This window comes from Callithrix jacchus, chromosome 18 (assembly GCF_049354715.1).
Source record: "Callithrix jacchus isolate 240 chromosome 18, calJac240_pri, whole genome shotgun sequence".
In the NCBI taxonomy this organism is placed as follows: Eukaryota; Metazoa; Chordata; class Mammalia; order Primates; family Cebidae; genus Callithrix; species Callithrix jacchus.
In genome coordinates this window covers 36,911,568-36,936,805 of record NC_133519.1, presented here as the reverse complement: position 1 = coordinate 36,936,805, position 25,238 = coordinate 36,911,568, and the positions used below count along the sequence as shown (strand labels likewise).

Below are 25,238 nucleotides of genomic sequence, written 5' to 3'. Positions count from 1 at the left end.
GCACCAGTTCAAAGAAATGCCAGGGGTATTTTCCATAATAAATTCTAAGCCATGGCTGTTTGCCCAATGATTCTCCTTTTCTTCTCTTTTTCTGCTGTGATCTGGTCATAAGAAAATTTGTGGTTCCCAAAAGATGTTTCAGGGGAAGGAATCTAGGTTATAAATAATACTCAGTTGTAGGCTCTTAGAAGTATGCTAGATGTTACTCCCAGGAGATGTGTATCTCTACCCTCTGTTATGTCTACCATCCCAAATAAGCATCTCTTTCAACAGTCGGCACTCATATTGAAGCCCTGACCTTGAGTTTCGATGTGTTACAGAGTGTGGTTTCCCGAGTGTTGTAGCTGGAACACCAGGCCTCCATGTGTAAGTCTGTGCCCCAGCCTTTAACACCATCTTTCCATCCACAGGGTGGGATGAAACTCCTTGTCCGGCTTTGGCATGTTACTCGGGGCCATCACATGCACTGCATTCTCATTTTCGTGTTGTAGCTCTCCTGTGAGGCTCTGACCAGATCCTCTGTGAGACGAGTATGTATTGAAAGCTGAGTTAACAATCACTTATCCCAATCACAATTCGAAATAATAGAAATTAGATAAAAGCATCCCCAGCCTATGGGAATCCACTTACCATTTTTTATTAATGAACAAGCTAAGTTCCCAATGGTCTGAAAAGTTTACAGCTATCTGCCAATGTTGAGTTGGCGAGCACCACCAGAAGCCAAAATGGAGGACTTGTGTTCCCTTCAAATCATGTTGGTTTATTTATTTTTTTCTTTCTTTGAGAGGGACTTTCCCTCTTGTTGCCCAGGCTGGAGTGCTCACTGCAACTGCACCGCCTCCTGTGTTCAAGCGATTCTCCTGCCTCAGCCTCCCTAGTAGCTGGGATTACAGGCATGCACCACCACGCCTGGCTAATTTTTTGTACTTTTAGTAGAGACGGGGTTTCTCCTTGTTGGTCAGGGTCTTGAACTCCCAACCTCAGGTGATCTGCCCACCTCAGCCTCCCAAAGTGCTGTGATTACAGGCGTAAGCCACCATGCCTGGGCTCCCTCTTCAAATCTAAACATTGGAATATATTTAGGGGAGCAAGCAGGCTCAAATTGCTTCCTTTTCCAATTGCATGGAGAATTGGAGTCTAACTCACCTACCAAATGTATTACTTAGAGTGTTACTAAATCAATATAACAAATAAAGCAAAAATGTATAGTGCCTTAAATGCAATATTGCTAAGGCAAGCTATTTCTCACTTAACGGCAAATGTCCTGGTCAGCGTGCTTCCTCTCCATGAAATTATTCGGGGATCCAAGTGCCTCTACGTTGTGGCTCATCCATCCTCCAAGAATCTGTAGCTTTTCACATCTAGCCCGCAGAAGGGAAAGAGTATGAAGAAGGCCCACCCACTTCTTCAAAGCCTTGACCAAGACTTCCCTTCTATTCATATTCCTAAATGCAAGGGCTAGGAGTAGGCGTGGGGATTAGAAAAGTAGTCCCTGGCAAGGCAGCCACTTCCTGGGAATAATTGCACACAGTAACTTTGTGGACAGCTGACTTATCTCCATCACATCTAGTAACCATAAGGATAAGGAAGAACAAAAGACAAGCCCCCTGTACAGCTGTTTTGTTGACTGGACACACTTTCAGTAGAGACATTTCCATATCAGCATTCCACACTTGTCTTCATTACTCTTCACAGAGAAGATCAAGAGAGGAATTTAACAGGAGCCAGAGATGTGCAATCCAATATTGCCCCCTCAAAGTAGAGAAAGCAGAAATCTCCGCCGCTATGGAAATGTAAGAATGCGGGAGAAACACCCATTTACCCAACATTCTCCAAATTTTGTTTTCTAGCTTGCCTTAGCACCAAGCCTGTGGTCATCAGGAAGGGAGAGCTGCAGCACGTGAAGGCCTCCTTGCTCCCATCTTCAGACCACACCGGCATGTTTCCTGCTAGCTGGAAGAATCAAGTCAGCAGCCAGCAGTGATCTTAGAGAGTATGGAAAAGTGTAGGGTTCAACCCTTAAAACCACAAAATCCCCTTCTCCCTTACCATAGACTCGTACGTGGCTATCCTTATAGACTAGACTTCCACCAAATCCAGATTTTATTTTATTTTATTTTGAGACAGAGTTTTGTATGATCTCTGCTCACTGTAGCCTCCGCCTCTCAAGTTCAAGCAATTCTCCTGCCTCAGCCTCCCAGGTAGCTGGGATTATAGGCACGCACCACTATACCCAACTAATTTTTGTATTTTTAGTAGAGACGAGGTCTCATCACATCAGCCAGGCTGGTCTTGAACTCCTGACCTCAAGTAATCTGCCTGCCTCAGCCTCCCAAAATGCTGGAATTACAGGCATGAGCCACCACATCTGGCCAAATCCCCATTTAAATCCCCATTATTCCCAGTCATGTTCAAGTGCAGTAGTGTTTGCAAGTAATTGATTGCAACCAGTTACAGATTCCTTTGTTCTTTTGTTTTAATTGCATTTTAGGTTTGGGGGTACATGTGAAGAACATGCAAGATAGTTGCATAGGTACACACGTGGCAGTGTGATTTGCTGCCTTCCTCCCCTTCACCTATATCTGGCATTTCTCCCCATGCTATCTCTCCCCAACTCCCCACCCTCCCCCCCGCTGTCCCTCCCCTATTCCCCGCAACTGACTGCAGTGTGTAGTGCTCCCCTCCCTGTGTCCATGTGTTCTCATTGTTCAACACCTGCCTATGAGTGAGAACATGCGGTATTTCATTTTCTGTTCTTGTGTCAGTTTGCTGAGAATGATGGTCTCCAGGTTCATCCATGTCCCTACAAAGGACACAAACTCATCATTTTTGATGTCTGCATAATATTCCATGGTGTATATGTGCCACATTTTCCCTTTGTTCTTTCTTCATTCCCACTGCTTACTTTGATAAGACTTTAAAATTAAAAAAGAAAAAAAAATTAATGCAACAAAATGTTAATTTTACTGACCACCATTTAGTATGCAGAATATAGCCTTCCTTCTGGAAACATCCAGTGTGGAGAGAGGCTCAAGAACATAGTCTTAGCAAATCATTCAGCGGGTGAGTTCAAGGAGATTGTTTTCATCTGGATCCCTGAACCAGATGGGCAGAGCCAGGAATGATGCTCTGCTCTGGGGAGTTCCCTCTCGTTCCTGTGGCAAAGCTACTGTAGTGTGCAAAGAAATAAGTGGTTTTGCTGACGACCAAGGCCAGTGAGGTTCAACCTGTGGCCTTAGGCAGATTTCTGAGGTCACCCTGGACATTGTAGGGGTGAGGGAAGGAAGGTGGTAAAGGGTTATAGCCGTGGCACTGCCCAGGGCCACATTCTTTGGAGAATCATTGCCCTTGTATACCCTTCCAGGGCCCATGCAAGAGACAGTGCAGCTCTTATTTCAGGATGCTTCTGGGTAGATCGGAAGGATACATTCATTAATATCCAGGTTCTCCTGTACCCTTAGCCAAAATTCACTCTCTCCCACAGTGCCCAGCCTCAGAGCATAGCTCACCAGAGTTAACATGCACTCCACGATAGCATTAAAGGCTCCAAGTGATTGCGTTTATTTGAATACAGATCTCTCATTCTAATATTCAGAGAGAAGTTGAAGTTCAAAATCAAATCCTCCTCTCTGTCTCTTTTATTGTTTTTGAGAGATAGGGTCTTGCTGTTTCACCAGGCTGGAGTGCAGCGGCACCAACACAGCTCACTGCACTTTTGGTCTCCCTGGGCTCAAATGATCCTTCCACCCCAGCTACCCAAGTAACTGAGACTACAGCCATGTGCCATCACATCCGGCTAATGTTTGTATTTTCTGTAGAGATGAGGTCTTACCACATTGCTCAGGCTGGTCTCGAACTCTTGGGCTCAAGCAGTCTGCCTATCTTGGCCTCCCAAAGTGCTAGGATTACAGGTGTGAGCCACCACGCCTAGCTTCCTCTCTTGTAAGTTAAAATTCAAAGAAATATTTGTCTACAACTCCACCGCCTTCAATTTCTTCCTTCTGTGCTCATTCCCAGCCAGTATACCCTCACTCCATTGCCAGAGGTAAAGTTTCAGGCCTTCCTTCTATAGCAGCAGTGGACCTCTTCTACAGAAATGAGCATAACTGTTCTGTTCCCTCCAAAATTCAATCAATCCAATCTTGAATCTCTCTAGTATCCCCCCTCTTTTTTTCTAGAAAGTCCCTAGGTTGGCAGATGAGGCATATGAACCATATCCCAGTATTGGCCTGATGCACAGAATTCAGAAAACACAGCAACACTCAGACTTCTACAACAAAATTAAGTTTCCAGGCCGGGCGCGGTGGCTCACGCCTATAATCCCAGCACTTTGGGAGGCCGAGGCGGGTGAATCACGAGGTCAAGAGATCGAGACCGTCCTGGTCCACAAGGTGAAACCCCGTCTCTACTAAAAATACAAAAATTAGCTGGGCATGGTGGTGCGCGCCTGTAGTCCCAGCTACTCGGGAGGCTGAGGCAGGAGAATTGCTTGAACCCAGGAGGCGGAGGTTGCGGTGAGCCGAGATCATGCCATTGCACTCCAGTCTGGGTAACAACAGCGAAACTCCGTCTCAAAAAAAAAAAAAAAAAAAAGTTTCCAGAACTCAGAGCCTAGAACATGACCAATGGTAACGAATGACCATAGCAGAGATTTGAAAACTTGGTAAGGAAGCAGGAAAGACAGAGAGCACGTGAAAAAGCAAAAATAAAATCTTTACATCCATCTTTACAGTGCCAGTTGAGTACTATCAAATGTAATGAAAAACAGCCACCAGCAAGAGGTTAATTTTGCACTCCGCTTCCTGTTTCCTGAGGGAAACAATCCAATCTATGCGTTCTGCCTCCTTTCTCTGAGAATGACCTTTGAAATATTCATGTCTTTGTGAAAAATTCAAAAATGTAAAATGAGTCCTCTCCAGTCCACAGGCTCACTTGAGGCTCCCGCCTTCCCCTTGGTATGCTTATACACATTTGAGATTTATCTTGCTTTTCATTTCCCTTTAAACCTTGCATTCCTAATCCCAGATATGTTTATCCCTGTACCACTGTGCCTTCTGCTGCTTCCTTCTCTGGAATTCCTCCAGCTCATGATCTCCTCCGGGCTTTTCCTTTGTCTCAGTTGGAGTCAACCTCAAATCCTGAAGCTGACTGTTGGTGTTAGTGCAGAGGGCAAGGCTTCTTCCCTGGGCACGGCTCCCCACAAAGGCTCCCCTTCACTCTGCCTCAGAGTCCCAGGCCTTGAGTAACCAGTGCTGCTTCAGCATTCGCAGAAACATTCCTTTCTGCCCTCCCCTTAATATTTGTCCCTGATGTTTCTCTCCTACTGTTCCCCAGCTTCTGTTAAAGCAGAGCCTGCAAAGATCAAAATGTTCTAACCTGCACCTTTCCCTGGTTCCATCCCTTCTCTGTCTTGCATAGGGCTCACTCTCTGCTATTGGGTCCATTTATTTTCCTAACATACTTTTCTAAATTATATTTTTAATTTTTTTCAATATCTCTAAATCTGTCCAACACTTCCACTGTTCAGCTCTAATTCCTTGAGTTGTGTAATGCTTCCCAGGCGGGGTCTTCCCAGGAGCATACGCCCAGGCTCAGCCATCACATGGCAGTAGTGTGTTTCTACCCTCCCAGAAGCCCTCCCTTAGAGCCCATCTCCTCCGCTACACTTCAGATCACATGACATGTCTGTTTTTCTATGCACTTAACTGCTATGTTGGAATTCACTAACAATCCTTGAAGTGTTTTCCTCTGATCTTCTGGATTTTCCCGTCTCAAATGTGTCCACCTTTTCTGTTTCCGCCTAGTGAACCTTTCTGAGTCACCAATGAGAACACCTCCAATGGCTGCCGTGACTGGCCCCCTATCTGCTGCTTTGGGCTCTTTATGGATCCTTTGGAATTGAGGAACACATTGGTTTTCTCTGAGATCCTAAAAGCAAGACCACACATACTTGAATCCCAGCTCTGCTACTGCCAGGTTCTTCCTGACACCACTTCTGACAACAAATGAGACGTTTTCTTCCAATTCCTCAAAACCAACTAGGTGGCCTACAATTCCATTCAATTGTGCCACCAACTACCCAGAATTAGCGTCAGACTCCTGAGGTTTAAGGGCTCAGTCCCACAGGACTGCCCTCACTTCAGACACGAGCCGCAAGCATTGTGTCACCCATACTTCTGATGACTGGCTAAAATTTGAGAGTTCTCATGACTCCCTCCTCAATTTCAGTCATTTGCTGGAATGGCTCACAGCACTCAGGAAGCCACTTTCTTCCATTTAGCAGTTTATTATAAAGGATACAAATAAACAGCCAAACAGAGGCACACAGGGAGAGGTCTGGAAGGGTCCTCAGCACAGGAGCCTCTGACCCCGTGGAGTTGGAATGTGCCACCCTTCTGGCGTGTGCATGTGTTTACTAACTCAGAAGCTCCTGGAACCCCATTGTTTAGGGATCTCTTTCATTAAACACATCTGAATGATGAAATCACTGGCCATATGCATTGGTGACCCAGTCTGTAGCCTCTTACCCAGGAATTGTGGGGTGGGGCTGAAAGTTCTAACCTTTGAATTGAGTCTTGGTCTTTCTGGTGACCAGCCCCCTGCCAAGAGTCACCTCATTAGAACAAAAGACTCTCCTATCACCCATATCACTAAGAAAATTCCAAATGTTTCAATTGTTCTGTACCAGGAACTGGGGACAAAGACCAAATATATATTTCCCATTTTACCATAACTAATTATCAGCCATGTGAACTTGGATATGTTGCTTAATCTCTCTGTGCCTCAATTTCCTCATCAATAAAATGAAGACAATTCTAGTATCTACTTCATAGAATCACTAGGAGGATTAAATGCATTCATATATGTAAAGCACTTAGAAAAATGCCTGACACACACTAAATGCTAAACATGCATTTGTTATTAGTGTGATTTCTCTAATATATCTGTCTGGGTGCATCTTCAAACTCAAGCTAAGAATAATTAAAATACCGTCCTGTTTCTTAGTTCCATTATAAAGAACTGTTAGCTATGAGGATATTTTCTTTCTTTTATATCATGCTAGACTGGCTGCTAAGATCGTATTCTTCCTGAGGAAGTGCCTGTCATCTCCCAGTTCAGTCAGTGTGCTTGCCATCATTTCCCGTTCACTTTTCCACTGCTCCTATTTTGTTTACAAAAATCACAAACTTAAAAAATGTATATACTGATTTATTTCATTTGTCCTAGAAAATCTGACCAAACCTGATTGCTAGGGACAAAGAGTCCAAGTATATGCCTTGTAAATGTCTTTTTAGCCTCAGGTTTGTAAAAAATGTCACTAAAATATTTCTGTGTCTCAACCCAAGAGTAGATGAACACCTCCAATAAATAAGGGCCCCCATTCCTTTGTGTCAGTTCACTGATAAAATGCTCTGTCACCACCCCAAAGCCAATACACGTGTATGTGCGCGCGCGCGCGCGCGCACACACACACACACACACACACACACGCAATGTGGCTGACTGCAAATCTGAGTTTCTGAAACCACAACTCTCACAAGAACCAGCTTGCAATCCTGTGGTAGGGTCTCAAGCTCCACTAATGTTTCCTTTATAGGTCTTGTATTTTAATTAAAGGAAGAGGCAGGGAGAATTTGGGGTGACTGTGCAGTGTGGCCCACTTATGCCTCAAACAGACAATCTAAAGGCCCACATAAATAAATGAATGAAGAATTGCAAAGCCAACACTGGAAGGGAGGTTCAGGCCTGCTACACATCCCAGGCTCTCATCTCATGAAAATTCAGACTTCTTCAACCAAATCACGAACGTGATGCTTGGAAGTGAGATCTTCAACAAAGCTATGCTGTTATTGAAGTTTTGTCTTCATACACGCCGTGTACTTTCTTTGAGTCCTTGTTCTCTCATAGTGCTTTTTTTCTAGACTTCCGATGGCCAAGGCGCTGTAGATTCTACCTTAGGGAGAAAGGATGTATAAATTACTTGAATGCATAAAATCTTCTCATGCTAATCTTTGGGTTATTTACAAATCTGCCAGGCTGACCTTAACCTCAGTTGAGGGCTAGGGGTTTCCAGCTTCTTTCCAATCAGTACAAGAAGCAATAGCTGAATGGAAATCAATAAACCACTTTTATTAATGACAGAAGAGATACCCGGTTGCTCCCCAAGTGCAGAACTCTGGTAAACTTTCTTAGAGAATGAAGCCAGTTCCCCACCTCTTACCTCAAATCTAAGAAAAAGGGCCTTCTGTACGGGCTGGCCTGGATCATTCTCCAGATACATCTGTGGGGATAGACCAGTGACTCCTGCAGAGCCCTGAATTCCTGCATAGCCATATGGACTGGGAGCTCAAGCAAGGCCTTCTGCATTTGGTTTCAGAGAAGGAGAGACTGTGACCGTATCAATCACATTAACCATTTACCCTCTGCACCCAAGTTGTTCCAGTCAAGTCGCTGCATCTTGACCTTCAGTGACATAAAACCAGCGATTTCACTTGTAGGTCTACAGTGCTATCACTCCCCACATCACTGCTTTATTCAGATTGCCTGCACTCCCCGCTTGGGACTTGCTTTGCATTGACATTACCCCCGCTAGGCAAACAGCAAAATCTCTGCTGAGAAGTTTGTGAGTCCTCTTGACTCCTTTCTCTGGGAGTTACTTGGGATATCATGTAGAGTGACAAGCTATCTGTAGAGCAGCCTTGCATTTCTTCAACAAGCAAGCATGCACTGGCCACCTCCTATGTGGCCCCAGACAAATCTTCTGCTAAATTGCCACTGGGAAGATTGGCTCAATAAAATGCAAGATTAAACAAAACACAACCCAAATCTCTGGGTCCTCAGTAAGAAATACAACTGTATTCATTAACTTATAAGCTTGGACAAGAATTTAAAGTTGTGATGTCCATTAACAAAGCCAGGAAGAAGCAGAATTAGGCTGGGCCTATGGGAACAGATGTGGATGAAAATTTTAAAAGTTCTTACAATCGTATGACTTGGAGTAGCTAATCCCGTCAAGGGATGGAACTATAGGAAGCCCAAGAAAGCTGCTCAAGAAATGTTATGACCCAATTATTTCAAATCATCTAGCCTCAAGGAGAGACAGAAAGATGCTAAGCAGGAATCCCTCACACCCAGAAGCAATGATTATGTTGATTTAAAACCTTCTCAAGCCTGGATTATAGTTACTCTGCCTTCCCCCAAGTCATGCAGGTACGTGATTCCAAACAAATGTCAATACTTAGTGGCAGCTGAATGCTGGGAGGACACCAGTGCCTGATCACTAAGTTGAGTTGGCAATTGCTTTCTTTAATAACATGTATGTAGATTTAGGTTGCTCTGAGGAGGAAAAGAAATACTGTTAAAATGATAGAAAATGAACATTCTGAATTCTGAGAGGGCTTCGTTAATCTTTTCTCCTTTTTTACTAGGCTCAAATAAAAATTGTTGGCTCCAGCCAGACTGGTCTTCTTACAGCACCCCTAGAAATTCCAAGCTTATTTCTTTCTTTTTGCCTGCTCATGATGTCAGCCACCTAGAATGACGGCCCCTAGCACACTCAGACCCACTCACACACTCCTTCTTCATGCAGGTGTCCCTGTCTTCTGTGAAGCCTTTCTACTTCCTGATGTTATCCACCTTTCCCCTGAGCTCCTCTAGTGTGTCTTTGGTCCTTCCTTGAATTGTCCCTTTCGATGTCTTGGTTCGCCACATAAATTGTTAGACCTCAAGGATCAGATCTCCCTCACACACAGAACAAAGCACCACGTAACACACTTAGTACGTGCTCAGACAAGAGAGGAGGAAGGAAGGCAAAAAAGAAGAGGGAAAAGGGGAATAAAACGGTGACGGAGAGCACAGATGGGGAAAAGACAGGAAAATACGGAGAGAAGGGGTCGGAGGTTTGGGATAGAGGAGTAGCAGGATGTAGGAGGAGGGTAAAAAGGGCAAAAGAGGAGAGAAAAATGGAAGAAACAAAAAAGAGGAAAAGGAATACAGAGACGAGGAAAAGGTTTAAAGGAGAAACGTCAAAAGAGAGGAGGGAAGCCAGGGAGCGATTGAAACCATTCGAGTAAGGCACACGAGGCACTAGAGACATATCACCTCCTTTCTCCCTCAAGTGAGATCTCAGCATCTCGGTAGTAAGAAGTCAAACAAGGGGCACTGATGGAGAACCAGGTCTCAAAGTGAGTACACAGCAGGTGTGAAGACAAACTTCCACAGCGTGGCCTCGCAGGTTTGTTTAAGAGCAGCTCTGCTTACCTCACTTCTAAATATCGTTTGTGATTTATTTAAAGAATCCCAATTCTTCTTGAGACGACGGCCTGGGTTATCTAACAAACCTGAATATTCCCGCCAGTGTTTGGTTATTTTAAACTATGTATTCATTTATTCCTCCACTTAGCAAATATTGAGCAAATACCTCCCCACCACTCTACCGTGTGCCAGGCACTAAACTAGGTAATAAGGAAAGGACTTTGACCAAATTCTCTGTTGTCAGGGATCTTAGGTTGCAGCAGAAGAGGAAATCAGTAATAAACAAAATAAACGAGGAAACCAAACGGTGTGTTAGAAGTGACACGTGCTAAGGGAAAGAGGTAAGAAAGGCGGGTAGAGGGTCTGGGGCAAATCAAGATAGGGTGGTTTAGAAGATTGACTAAGAAGGTGATTTTGAGGCCGGGCAGGGTGGCTCGTGCCTGTTATCTTAGCACTTTGGGAGGCCGAGGTGGGCAGATCACAAGGTCAGTAGTTAGAGACCAGCCTGGCCAACATAACGAAACCCCATCTCTACTAAGAATACAAAAATTAGCCTGGGGTGGTGGCACATGCCTGTAATCCCAGCTACTCGGCAGGCTGAGGCAAGAGAATCACTTGAACCTGGGAGGCAGAGGTTGCAGTGAGCTGAGATCGCGCCATTGCACTCCAGCCTGGGCAATGGAGTGAGACTCCATCTCACAAAAAAAAAAAAAAAAAAAAAGGTGATTTTGAGCAAACTGCTGAAGGGGTAAGGGAGTAAATCATTAGGTTATCTGAGAAGAGAATTCCAGGCAGAGAACCGCCCATGCAAAGGCCCTGGGGCAGAAACACATTTGGTGGGTTTGAAGAATTGCAAGTAGCCCAAGGTGGCTGGATCAGAGAAAGTGAGGGGAAGACTATCAGGTGAAGTGGTTGGGAAATTAATAATGAAAGGGAGGAGCAGGCTCCACAGGCCTCTTGTAGGGCCTAGTAACAATTTTCGCTATTCTTTTGAGTGATCCCGGAGGCCTTGGATTGTTTGGGATGGAGGAGTAGCGTGACATGACTTAAGTTTTAACAGTGTGATTTTGGCAGCAGTGTTGTGAGTAGACCACAGGGAAGCAGGTTGGGAAATAAGAAGACCGGTGAGGAGGCAACCGCAATATTTGGGGCAGAAGTTGATGGTGTGAGGACCCAGAGAAAATCCTGGAATAAGCAAAGTCCATTTGCCTTCACTAGACCTGCCTTTGCACACACGATTTCTCCTTTCTATTCCACTGTCTTCCTGCTGGAACACCTTCCTGGGTTTCAAGGGTCAGTGCCAATGCCACCCATTCCTGCGTTCCCACCAAGGACTATTGCTCCCACAGCACCCTGTCTATTCCTCTCTTGTAGCACTCGTCCCAGTGTGTTGCAATTACTCATTTATATTTCTGGCTCTCTTCTGAACCAAGAACACCTTGATTTCAGCTCAGTTCAAACACTGATGCTGAGCGGGAATAAACAGGTGAATAAGATGTTATCCCAATTACCATCTCATATAGGAGAAGACTGAACAACCGCCCCCACATTTGATTCACAGTTGTCTGATTAATACGTGAACAGAGATTTGCCAGAAGCCAAGCCACCATGGACTGGAGATATGGTGTCCTTATTTGCAATGCTGTTTTATGTGTCATACTATAGGGCTTCATCTGCTGCTCTCATGGCTCCCCTTGGCTACTTCCCCAGCACTCGGTCCAGCCAACACAGTTGCCAATAGATGCTACAGTGTTCAGAGCTAAGGATCTTGTCAAAGTGAGAGAGGGAGACCCTGTGGAAGATTCCAGGAAGCGGGGAGTTCAAGATGATTAAAGGTAGTTGTGGTTTTTTTTTTTTTTTTCAGTGGTGGTTGCTGATGCAAAGCTGTCTCCCTGGAGTCTCTAGTGACATTTGTTACTTGACTTTCCAGTTCTTAAACAGAAATTCTGTCCTTTTCATTGAATTGCTCCTCCTTTTGCTAATGTTCTGTCTCCCCCAAGTCCCAGGCAGAGCATTTGACATTTGTTATTGGTACAAGAGCATCATTTGCTGAGTGTGATCAAAAAAAGTTTCCCCAAAGGGGAGAAATGAATGATTATCTCAGATCTCCTCACCCTTCTTCTCTTCCTTGAGACACAACAGCAATCCACAGCCATGCTGGGCCCTGGCAGGGAGCTGCCCTAATCACTTTTACAATGTAGCTTCATGGAGATCTGCTGTAATAATTATAGACGTGTTAGAGGAGGGCCAAGGATGACAGGTCGTGGATTCATAGGACATGCCGAGGTGGGGGCTCAGTGATATTCATTTCTTAAGGTCCCTAGGGAAAGGTACTGTTCCTCTAATCAACAAACACTTCCTGAGGACCTACAATGAACCAGCATGGTTCTGAGTGCCAGGGATGACAAGCAAAAACAGAAATACCCAGTCCTACTCTCAGGGTGTTTACTGTCTAGTGGGGGTATTTAATATCAATCCAACATTCACTCAGGTAATTGTAAATCTGCAACTCTGATATGTAATACGAATAAAAGATATGTGATTCTATAAGAGTCTATAATAAAGGGGATTGAATTCATCAACGGGGTCGACAATGTCTTCTTGAGAAATTGCCTTTCAATCTATAAACTGACAAATCAGTTAAGTATGGACAGAAAGGGAGTCCTAGGCAGAAGGCAGAGTAGGTACAAAGGTTGTGCTGGAGGAGGAAACCTGGCAGATATCGGTACCCGAATGCAGATCAGAGAGAGCAAGGAATGGTCCCCAAGGAAGACAGGGAGGTCGAGAAGGGAGGACCGCATGGACTGGCATGTTTTCACCCATCTTTCATGCCCCACAGCACCTGCACAAAATAGTTCTCAGTAAGGTGTGCAAGCTCTGATAGAATAGTGGTTTCATTTATTCATCTTCCCAGCATGTACTTACTGAGTAGCATCTTTGTGTTTAAAAGCAGGGATAGTAAGAGGAATAGTTCACAGGCTCTTCCCTGGTGAGCTCTCAGTCTGGTAAGCTGTGAAATAGAAAAATGACCCTAAGTGGTATTATCAAGTTATGTTTAATTGCCACGGGCAGGGTGACACAAGTGTGGTGAGTTGTGGAGGGGCCAGGGGAAACTCAGAAGGGGAGGGAATACATGGGCCACTGTCTCTGGCAGGACTAAGTTTAGAATTCATTCTTTCTCCCTTATTAGCCCCAGGACCTGCTAGTCTCCTACATCTCCCTCCTCTCCCAGGCCCTAGCCCTTCAGCCTCCAGTGCCATTCCGTGTAAATCTTTCTTGGAGTGTTGTTTCTCCTTGTGGTCATACAGTAACAGGCTACTAAACCTGCCTGTGGGGTGAATTACGAGCTGGTCCCTGGAGCCCCAGCCTCTGTTGCCCACAGAATGAATTGTGGTGCTCCAGGCTGCTGGGCTTTTTATTTATTTATTTGTTTGCTTTAGCATATTTTAATCTGATCATTAAATTGCAATCTGCCACCCATCCCCAACCCCGGCTGTCTTCAGATGGAACAGATTTTTCATAGGTAATGATACCTATAAACTTCAGGGATGGCAGCCACCAGAGCAAACTGGGGGAGGGAAAGGGTGAGGGGTTGCAAAGACATCTTCCACCTGGCTGGACCTTGGCTGTCCTGCTACTGCCCGGGCTCAGCCTGACCTATCCCAGGGCAGCTAGAATGGCCAAGTTCCCCTTGGCAGTACCAGCAGCCTTTTCCCACCTGAGAAACCTATGCTCAGGAGGCAGAAGTGAGCCTCTGCACCTTGTCCCTGCATGCATAAGATCATCCCTGCTCCACATTGTGCCAGGCAGTAAAGGTGTCACACAACCTGCCTTTATAGTGTTGCATGGGGAGAGATCTGCATTGATAAATCAAAGGCAAAGAGGATGCCAGATGGTGCCATGGAGCTTGTGTCCCCGAGGTCATCCGTCTGATCTAGTGCTGCTCTGCACCGGGGGGATTGCCATCTGATGGCAGGGTCACAACCCTACAGACAGTGACAGTCATCATGGTTATAATATTGGCACCAACAATTTGTCTAGCATTTTATAAAGTATGCTGACACATTCCTTTGGCGCTTCGGAACAATCCTGTGGTCGCAAAAGGGCAGGTGTCATGATTCCCATTCTGCAGGTGATGAAACTGAGATGAGGTGACTAAGGAGTAAATTGCCCAAGGAAGTACCTGGCTCATAACTGGTTCTCATTAATGTGTGTTGAATGAATGGATCTGTTCATGCTGCCCTCAAGCATGCTCAAAGGAACATCTCAAGGTTTGCTTCTAGAATCACATTCAGAGAAAAGTTCAGGATTGAGATTCTGGGAGCCTGCAGCTTCCACCTGAACCAACTGGGTAAGAAATCACCACCAATTTCCTCTTATCTAATTTGGGTGCATGCCAGAGTGCTTGACACTGGAAAAGGTGCTTTGAAGGTATGAATGCAGAGTGGGCAGGAAAAGCTACGTCTCCATGTTATCGTGCTTACCATGGACCAGGCACAGCTCTACGAGTTTTGCACATACTCACTGGTTTTCTCAACAATCCTAAGTAGGTGCTATTATTATATTCATTATGAACGAAGAAACTGAAGCACCGAGAGGCTGATCACTTTCCAAAAGGTGTAAAGATACAAAGCAGAGGAGCTGGGAGTCCGGCTTCAGAGTCGGAGCTGTTGATCGCTTTGTCATACCACCTCATACTTAATTTTTTTCCAGAATGTGCACATTCCTGCTTGAAATATCTATTGTCCTAAACATTGCACTGACAGAATCCAGGTACAGGTGAAATGACAGAAAGAGTTCTTGCCTCAGTGTGGAAATGGGGGCTCAGGAAAGGATGGGGAAAGGGGCAATAGAAGACATCTACGCTGCACTGAAGTACTCAGACATTCAAAGAAATAAGCTGTCAATGCCATGGCAAGTCCTCGCCCTTTCTGTAGCCTCAGGAAATGGACTCAAGGCATACAGTTACCTCAATTCTTTCAGGAGAAAGGGGCGTGCAGTCTGGAGCTAAAACTCAGACTCTAAGCTTCCAGTTCATACACCAGCCACCAGATCATGGCGCTTCACAACTTGTACTGTTGTTTTAAGCCTGTGTTTTAAAACCAAGAAAGCCAAAAATATATTCCTATTCATTATTCTGTAACTGACTTGGCAGCAATGATCAAATTGCATCTCAGTGAAGGAGTTGGATTTACAGAAACTCGGGTGAAGCAGATGACACACTCATCTACTCACACTGGAGGTCTTCAAACTCGTAGCTCCTCATCTGCCAGTGGGCAACCAAGAGAAGAGGCTGTGGTCCCAGACCAGCCTATTACCTAGGATTTCTCCATGTTACCCAGCCATGGAGTCACAGGGAGCACAGGAAATGTCACCAGATACCAGAATACTCTGTGATAACATAGCACAGCAACAGACAACCTGTGGCCCGAAGCCAATGTGCCAAGAAGTCATCCTCAAATGACTTTCCCTATTGATCATCTTACCTGGTTTATGAGCTGTTCAGAGACATCATGCTGATCCAGACTTTATAATTATAGACCTTCCCTTATTCTAACCAGAGGTAGGCACTAACCCCTACCTGGCTCCAGTCAGAATAACTGTAACCGTGACCTAGATGCTAATTCACAATTGGTGGCTGATGGATGAATTGTTGATTATTTTATTATTTATGTACTTTAATGTTTTTAAATTAAGCCAGATAACTATGCTTTGAAGAATCATCCCATGACTAAATCTTTAAGAAATAAATCTAATTTTAAAATAAATTACGTGGCATCTGAGATTCAGAAGAGATCTTTAAAGTCCCCTGGCACATTTCTCCTCTTTCTAAGCTGGGCACAACCCTATGCCACCCAATCTTTGGGACCTGACTCCTGATACGATGGCTACTGATGCTTTTCAGCAAGATAAACTCTTTTATTGAAAACAAGGATTTCTAAGAAACCCTCAAGAGAGACTGGATTAAAAAGAAGAAGGATAGCATCAGAAAAAGAGTCCACAGTGGAGATTAGAAAATTTAATAGACAATGTGACACAGAGAAAGGGCATGAGCTTGGTACCCAGAAAGCTCTAGGTTTTAAATCTTTGTTCTGCTGCTTAGGAACTGGGAGGTCTTGAGCAAGTTATTCAAACCTCTCTGAGCCTTCTGAGGCTTCTCCTTCATCTGCAGAGCAGGGATTTCCGGGTTGCCAGGATTCATGAGATACTATATTCAAAAGACACAGCACATGACTGACACACGGCAGGTGTTCCATCCATCTCTTTTCTCTTTGTGCTTTCCAGCATTCTGCATTTGGCTTCACACTCAGGACAGGCTATAAAATTGGGCTATGCAGACTGCAGCTCAGACAACAGAAAAAAGAAGGAGAAAAAAGAAAGCCCTGCTGGGGACAAAGTGCCTCAGGCATTGAGGAGAAAGCCACCATTTGCGATTTGAAAATTCATGTACAGGTGCCCCAGGCAAATGGCCCCAGAGCCAAAGTGGGCCTATCCAGTCCGTAAGGTTGAGCATCCCAACTCGAAAGGTGGCCTTAAAGCTGGCCCTCTCTGTCTGAACACACCTTTCCCCCTAGCTCGGAGGGTTCAGGAAACATTTGAGGAAAGAATAATAAATAAACCCCAGGATCAGCCAGATACCCAGGAAGAAAGGGAAGTGGGGAGGAGTCAGATGAGGCTTCAGTCACTGCTTACCAACTGCTTCATATCCCCCATGGATTTCTTGTCAATGATTATTCAATCTCAGGCCTGACCTTTCTATTCTAAATAACACTGCAATATCAGCGAGGCCCAGCCCGCAGCTTTTGCAGGAAATTAACTGTATCTGGCTCTCACAGGAGACCCAAGAAATCCCCTCAGTAACAGCCCAGACTGGTTTACAGAAAAAAAGACCCAGCATTATCTTCTTTTCATACACTCCTCCTAATACCCGTCTAAATATCACAGAGCTCCCAGCTGTTTAATTCTAATAAATACTCATCTATTCTCAAAACAGACAAATGTTAGGTCTCAGGTGGGCCCCCAGCATTTCATATGGGAGAAAGAAGAGAATATGGAGAAAGAGAAAGAATAGAGCAGCTCACTGCTAGCTTTAAATTTCCATCCGTGCACAATACCAGGCTAAGGAAATGGCTAATGTTTTCCAGTTGAGCCACAGCCAGAGGTGACTCCTGAGAGGGGCCATTGTTTTTAGCCGGTGTCGGCCTTGAGACACCCTCTCTTCCCTTGGTGCGGCTCCACGCAGTGGGAAGGAATTTGAGAACCCCTGACCACCTAGGCAGCTAGCGGGCATGGAGGGGCAGGGTGAGCTGACAGTTGAGAGTCCGGGCTTTCATTGGGGCGTGTCCCTGCTTTGAGTTGGTGTTTGGATCTGAGTCCAGATGGCTACCTCATCTACAAGGACCCTACATGAAGTACAGGAAAGGGAGAGAGAGAGCAAGGTCTGCCATGAACTCTGAAACCTGGTTTATTTGCAAATAGCATGGTCCAAGGGATGGGTGAGACCAAAGAAAGAATCCTCTGCCATCTTGGTTTTGGAAATGCTTGGATTTGGATAATATGCACGAAGAAAATCTTTGTCCTCAGTCTCTCTGGCCCTTAAAGAGCTCTAGCTTTCTTGGAACACACACAGTGGGGAGGACTCAATGAGAAGCTTTTGTGGAAGATCTGGGCTTGTCCACAGAGGCTCCCAGCAGTCTGTGAACCTGGCGTCTTCCACCAGGTAATGCTCTGGTGGGATATGGCTCAGACTCTTGAAGCACTTCTAAAAGCCAGTTACAACCATTGTGACTCCAAGGGCTCTGGGATGGCGAGACATTTCACAACTACCGCAGCTGCTGATTCTAACTGTCCTGAGCCTGGGCTTTGTTTCCTCATCTGAGTCAGTGGTTCTCCAAGCAGGTTCGAGGCCTGTTGCTGGCAGTCTCCCGGCCTTTGGCAGATGGGCCTCTGACAGTTTCAATTGTGTTTTTTCTGTCCCTGGCCTGAATTAATAATGAGCTTTTATTTTAACAAAACCTAAGCAGTACGTCAATGCTGCCATGCCGCAGTCAGCCCAGGACTTTCCATTCAGTTGCTAAGGTTTATTTAGAACACTGTGCAATGGTCTATGGCCATCCCACCCTGAACACGCCCGATCGCAACAGAACACTGTGCAACGGTGACAATGGTGGTCATGACGACTTTACTCCACTGAAAAACCTGAAGGCCACAATTCTAACTTCATAGTTAAAACCCCAGGAGATCTATCTGCCTGTTTCTGCTCTGCTAGTCAGGAAGCCTGGATAAGCTCCCAGGCCAGGGTGAGGCAGGTTAACTTCCCACATTTGGCTCCATGTGGCTCTGGCAGGTTTCTAGAAGAGACTTGAGGACAAAATATGGCTACATATCTAGCCCTTGGTTCACGTGTCCCTGAATCTAACATTGAAGCTCCTGGGCTGTGGGTTTCATCCTGGTCAGCACTGCTGTCACTCATTTAATGAGAGTTTGCTGAGCACCTTCTATGTGCCAGGCCCGATTCTAAGTATCAGGGGTAGAGAACTCAAGCAGACCAAGTAGTGCCTGCACTCGGAGAAAGAGGCGAATGTTTGGCGAGAGCAGACAGTAGGGGATGTCATTTTAGTCAGTTTGGCCTCACTAAAAAGGTGACATTTGAACAAGACCTAAAGGAGGTGAGGCCACAAGCCCATGGAATTTGGGGCAGAAGCAGCCAGGCAGAGTATACAGCACATTCAAAGGTCCTGGGGTGGGAGCATGCCTGGCATTTCCGGGAGTGGCATGGAGGCCAGCATGGCTGGAACAAAGAGAACAGGAAGGGGGACAGCTGGTGCAGTAACCAAGAGGCCCCTTAGGTCACCACCAGGGCTACAAACTCTACTCAGAAAGACCTGAGGGAAACTCTGGAGGGTTGAAGTAGAGGACCACTTATTTAGGACCCAGGACACCTAGACCTTGATCTCTTTTGCTCTTTACGAGGTCTATGATCAAGTGATTTTAATTATTCTCATTCTAAAATCACTTTTTCTCTATTGACTGTATTTATTTATTTATTTTGAGATGAAGTCTTGCTCTGTCACTCAGGCTGGAGTACACTGGCACAATCTTGGCTCACTGCATTCCCTGCCTCCTCGGTTCAAGCAATTCTCTTGTCTCAGCCTCCCAGAGCAGCTGGGATTACAGGCACACACCACCATGCCCAGCTAATTTTTGTACTTCTAGTAGAGATGGGGTTGGCCAGACTGGTCTTGAACTCCTGACCTCAGGTGATCCACCTGCCTCGGCCTCCCAAAGTGCTGGCATTACAGGCATAAGCCACCGCACCCGACCTCTGCTGACTTTAGTTTCATCACCTTTAACATAAGGAGTTTGTGCTTTTGAATTCTAACATTTCTCTAGCCCTAAATTCTATAATTCTAGCCAAACAAATCTAAAAGTAAATCAAAGAAATCATTTGTTCATGTCAAAAGGACACATTTCCACATCCTTCCTTGTTCAGAGTTCTTCTGGACAGGGTCCCAGTGGGAGGCCATGGGGCGTCACTCCCCATCTCCTATTTTGCTCAGAGTTGGGGGTAAGATCAGAGGTACGAAACTCATCTACTCCTCTCTGGGAGTCTTCAATCCCACCCCCATTCCCTTTTCACACCTGTCAACGAGATCAAGCTGATTACCTAAAACACTCTAGTTTTATAATCATTATTTCATCCTATTTAATTGAGCCCCTATGACATACTCTGCCTTATTAAAAAGTCAGCCAAAGACAGAGGAGAAGGATCAGACAGGTTCCACATCCTTCCAGAGTTGATTATCTTGTCAGGTATGATCTTGTTTAGTCTAACACTAGAAAAATGTACTCACAGGATTCACCTAAGTAAGGGTACAAAAATGGCAAACAGCAGGTGCTCGATGAGAGGCACACACAGTGCATGCTGCAGGGGCTCAGAGAATAGGGTGCTTTCAGTGGGCAGAGGGACTGGGGAGACCTCTGAGGGATGTAGGGAGAGAGCCAGGCCTTGCAAGCTAGGTAGGATTTTAATGGGTGTATATTACTGCCTCCAATTTATTGGCCCAATAAAGCAGGCATTACATGGTGGGAAAATAAGTGTAAAGCAGGCTGGCAGTTTAATGTGCATATGCACACAGGCACAAGCAGCTGCTGATTTGGGTTTTCATGAACCGGTCAAAATCATTTTTCTACAGATTTAATGGCACCTCATTTTAAGACATCATAGTCACCCTGCCCCATCATGGACAGGTGGGATGGCGTCTTGGAGGAAAGGTCAGGTCTGGAGATGAGCATTTCCCAGAGCCTTGCTTGGAGCTCGCAGGATATCTGCTGTTTTGCCAAATCTGCTTCCCCTGGGAGCCTGTGGGAAGCAAGTGAGGATAACTCGCACCCAAAGAGTGGTGAAGGTGGACAAAGTACTTTCCACTGATTTCTGTCAACCTCAGAGAAGGAACCTGCTCTCAGGGAGAATGGACCACCTTCCTTCTTGCGGCTCTACTGCACACCATTCTGTATCATGGCACACATAAGGATAGTTTTACGCTTGTTTGTTTAAAAGAACACACCAAACTCAAAGGTTCCCTTTACAGCAATTCAGCATCTTCCTCATCTCTGTGTTCTCTACTAGCAGATAGCATGTGTTCAATAAATATCGAAATAAATAACACTTGAGCTCGGTTCATCTTAACCTTTGGGGGTAGAATTTCAGGTCCCATAAAGGATCTGAAGAAGGCTATGAATCTTCTCCCAGTGAAAAATGCACTTATTCATATACTTACAAGATTTTACAAACGATTTGTGGGGCACTTAGACTACAGATTGCGCCCTACTTTAAGAGGGCATAGTAATCACTCTACAACATTTTCCACAGGCAATCCTGCAGCACTGGCCTGGACCATTCCAGTGACGGGGAGTTCACTGCCTCTCCACGCGTGGACAGCGTTCATGGTTAGAGGTATCTTCTTTGTATGTCGGACAGCAACCTCCTTTCTGTGCCCCACATCTCTAGTCACTGTTCTCTCCTTAAACAGAGAGGAGCGGGGAATTTGCCATCACAAGGGATCTCATCCATCATGCACAAATGTTTATAGACACATGTCCTGAGCCTCCTTGGGCTTCTCTTGCCTCTGCTGTTCTTTGCTCGGATGGGGTTTGTGTCTTCTTGCTATCCTGATTCTGTGTATTCCGGATAAAAGCGTGGGCTATCAACACCCCTACTAACGTGTGGTACCCAGAGAGAGGCAGAGGAGATGAGCATTATTTTCCTCTGTTCCAGACAATGCGCCTGCCTTTATGCTGCCTGAGACTGCATTTGCTTTTTGGCAGCCACCTCACGCCACTGGCCTATAATGGGCAGGAGTCACATAATGCTCCCAAGGCTTTTTTCAGGTGTGCTGTTGATAAGCCCTGTCTCCCCCCGGGCATGTGTGCAGCTCTCTGTTCAGATCTAATTGCAGTACTTTTACATTTATCCTTGTTAAGTGCCATCCTATTAGATTTGGTCCTTGAGTCCAGCCTGGTGAGACCTTTCTGGATCCTGATTTTGTCATCTAACATATTAGCTCATTACTCGCAATGTGTTTAATACGCAACAAAGAGCTACCACTTTTGCAGTATTTCTCCAACAGGTATTGGGCTTTGCACAGAATATTTCACTGTGCTCTCATTCCAGCTCTATGAAGAATGTGTTATAATCCTCATTTTATATTTGTGGAAACTGTGACTCAGAAAGTTTAAGTAACTTAGGCAAGGACACACAACCAGTATGTAGTTGAGACAGGATTTGAACCCAACTCGGTCTGACTCTGAAGGTCATGTTCATTACCACCCTACTATGCTGCCTTCATCCAAGTCATTCATATTTGATCAGGGCAGGACAGGATCAGAGCCTTGTGGCAAAACACTTGAGGGCTCCAGGCCAGAAGGTTGATTCATTCAGTATGATTCTTCTCTTTGTTTGGCATGTTACTTTCACATTACTCACCATTAGCCTAGGAAGAAGAGGGTGTTTGTTCACGTTTTGAAGAAACACAGTTATAGTAATTCCCTGCTGCTCCATGAACCCCCTTACCAAGTAGTAAGTGATGTGAATGTGGCATGACTTGTTTTTCAATTCATGCTGGCTTCTGGAAGTCCCAGCTTGTCCGACTACATGCTCTGAAGCTCTTATTTAAAGACCTGAGTCCAGACCCTTGCCCAAGAATATCGCTGAGCCTTTGTTTTTTGTTTTGAGATGGAGTCTTGCTCTGTCATCAGTGGTGCAATCTCGGCTCACTGCAACCTCCGCCTCCTGGGTTCAAGCGATTCTTCCGCCTCAGCCTCCCGAGTAGCTGGGACCACAGGCGCGTGCTAACATGCCCAGCTAATTTTTTTGTATTTTTAGTAGAGACAGGGTTTCACTGTGTTGGCCAGGATGGTCTTGATCTCTTGACCTCGTGATCCGCCTGCCTCTGCCTCCCAAAGTGCCTCCCAAAGTGCTGGAACCGCGCCCAGCCTACTGAGCCTTTTTAGTTTTTTTATTTGGTACCTGGGAGACAGGGTCAGGGGTAAGGATTGGTAGAGACATCTTTTTTCACCAGGCCTCTAAACACAGCAGCAAGGGAAAGCCAATATCCTTCTTGATATTCTCTCAGCCACCCCATGTCTTTCCTAGTTAATTATAGATCAATCTGCTATGAATTTACAAAAAGTATTATTGAACACACTTTAAAATGTTAGCAAGTGCGACCTCAAACTATAGACTGTCATTTACATATGCGACTCTCACAGCTAGTGCCCAATGACAACCTTATACAACCTTTTAAAGCCTTACGATGACAGCTTTAAAAAAAACATTACTGAAGTACATTTTTGCTTTAATTTCAAAAGTCCTAATTAAGTTTTGTGGTAGTTTATTTTGTGGAGATAGATTTGACCCAAGACTGCTGAGGAATTCAGAAAAAGAAAAACGAAGGGAGAGAAGAAGGCACACACCTTTTTCTTCTGATTGTTGGCTTAAAAACAAAGACCTTCACAGGTGAGCAGCTGACGAGGCGGCTGCATCTTCTAGCATTGTCTAAGGTGCAAGGTTTAAGGATCTGTTCTCTTTTTGGGGTATTTCACTTGAGTTTATCTTCACCCTGTAGAACATAGCTTGATATAAGAACTTAGGGACCATCATACCCACGTATTATTAGGCCCTCTTAGAGTGCACTTCTGTTTTCCCCATCTGTCAATGGGACTTCGCTTCCCCATTTCTCTCTTTGGTGAGATCCTCTGTCTTAGGTGATATTTTATGTATGTATATATATTAGATCACATATATTTAACTATATGCATTGTTGCATATTCTATAATATTAAGTATAGATATTTTTACATGCACATGAACTCTTATTGTATAGTCTTTGGGTTTTTTTGTTTTGTTTTGTTTGGGTTTTTTTTTTTTTTTGAGAATCACCCAGGCTGGAGTGTAGTAGCAGCGCACTGCAATCTCCTCCCCGGTTCAAGCGATTCTCATGCCTCAGCCTTCCGAGTAGCTGGAATTCAGGCATGCGTCACCACGCCCAGTTAATTTTTGTATTTTTAGTAGAGACGGGTTTTTGCCATGTTAGCCTGGCTGGTCTCAAACTCCTGACCTCAAGTGATCTGCCTGCCTTGGCCTTCCAAATTGCTGGGATTGTAGGCGTGACTCACTGCCCCCAGCTCTACTGTGTAATTTTTTTTTTTTAATTGCATTTTAGGTTTTGGGGTACATGTGCAGAGCATGCAATACAGTTGCATAGGTACACGCATGGCAGTGTGTTTTGTTTGCTTTCTCCCCTTCACCCACATTTGGTATTTCTCCCCAGGCAATCCCTCCCCACCTCCCCCTCCCACTGGCCCTCCCCTTTCCCCCCTATAGACCCCAGTGTTTAGTACTCCCTTCCCTGTGTCCATGTGTTCTCATTTTTCATCACCCGCCTATGAGTGAGAATATGCGGTGTTTCATTTTCTGTTCTTGTGTCAGTTTGCTGAGAATGATGTTCTCCAGATTCATCCATGTCCCTACAAACGACACGAACTCATCATTTCTGATTGCTGCATAATATTCCATGTTGTATATGTGCCACATTTTTCCAATCCAGTCTGTGTAATTTTTACACATCAGCCTACACTCGCAATCATCTTAGTACTGCACATTTTAACAGAGGTGTAATTGTTACAGATCATTGTAGGTAGGAAAATGGGGAGCAAGGAGCATTTTCCTCAAAACCTTCTTCCACTGCAAAGCCCCCTTGCATGGAGACTAAAGACATAAAGTTCATATGGAGTCTCATTCTGTATAGATTCATGGTGTCAGAGGATGAAAGAAGCACAATGACTTTTGAAAGAATCAGAGCTGCCTTCTCTCAGTGTGCTGGTGAAAAATCTGCAGTCCAGAGACACTTGCTTTACATGACAGGGCTTAATGTAGAGTTCACGCTGCCAGACTTCTGACGTGAAGCTGGGGCTGAGAATCAAAGTTTATCAGGGAGTTACACCTGTGAAGGAAAAAAGCAAAGGAAGCACAACGGGGCAGAGAAGCTGTCAAACAGGGATACAGATGTGAGGGAGCCCCAGAACAAAAATTACATTATTTTATTTTATTTTTGAGAGACAGGGTCTCACTCTGTTGCCCAGGCTAGAGTGTAGTGGCATGATCGTAGCTCACTCCAACCTCAACTTCCCCGGCTCAAGAGATCCTCCCACTTCAGCCTCCCGAGTAGCTGGGACTACAGGCATGTGCCACCATGCCCAGCTAATTACTGTATTTTTTAATTACATTTTTTAATGGAGACACAATCTCAGTTGCCCAGGTTAGTCTCAAACTCGTAGGCTCAATTGATCCTTCTGCCTCGGCTTCCCAAAGTACTGGGATTACTGGGGCAGACTACCATGCCTGGGCCAAAAATCACCCTTTAGATGAGTCTCACCTTAGGCAAAAATGACCAAACCCTTGAGCCACCGCCAGGCTCAGTCACT

At 45.1% G+C, this 25,238-nt stretch overlaps 1 protein-coding gene across 2 annotated transcripts in view; it reads left to right on the top strand.

The window, feature by feature from the left end:
- The window catches only part of PBX1 (PBX homeobox 1), a 324,640-nt gene extending 303,434 nt beyond the window's left edge, over window positions 1-21,206 (top strand). Inside the window, exon 9 of one of the 2 annotated variants that reach the window (XM_035278949.3) lies at window positions 21,128-21,206. In XM_035278949.3, coding sequence (XP_035134840.1) covers window positions 21,128-21,163 — 36 coding nt within the window. In that variant the 3' untranslated portion in view covers window positions 21,164-21,206. The remainder of the gene's footprint in view (window positions 1-21,127) is intronic. The other variant, XM_054247504.2, reaches the window with a different exon arrangement.
- The last annotated feature ends 4,032 nt before the right edge of the window (window positions 21,207-25,238 follow it).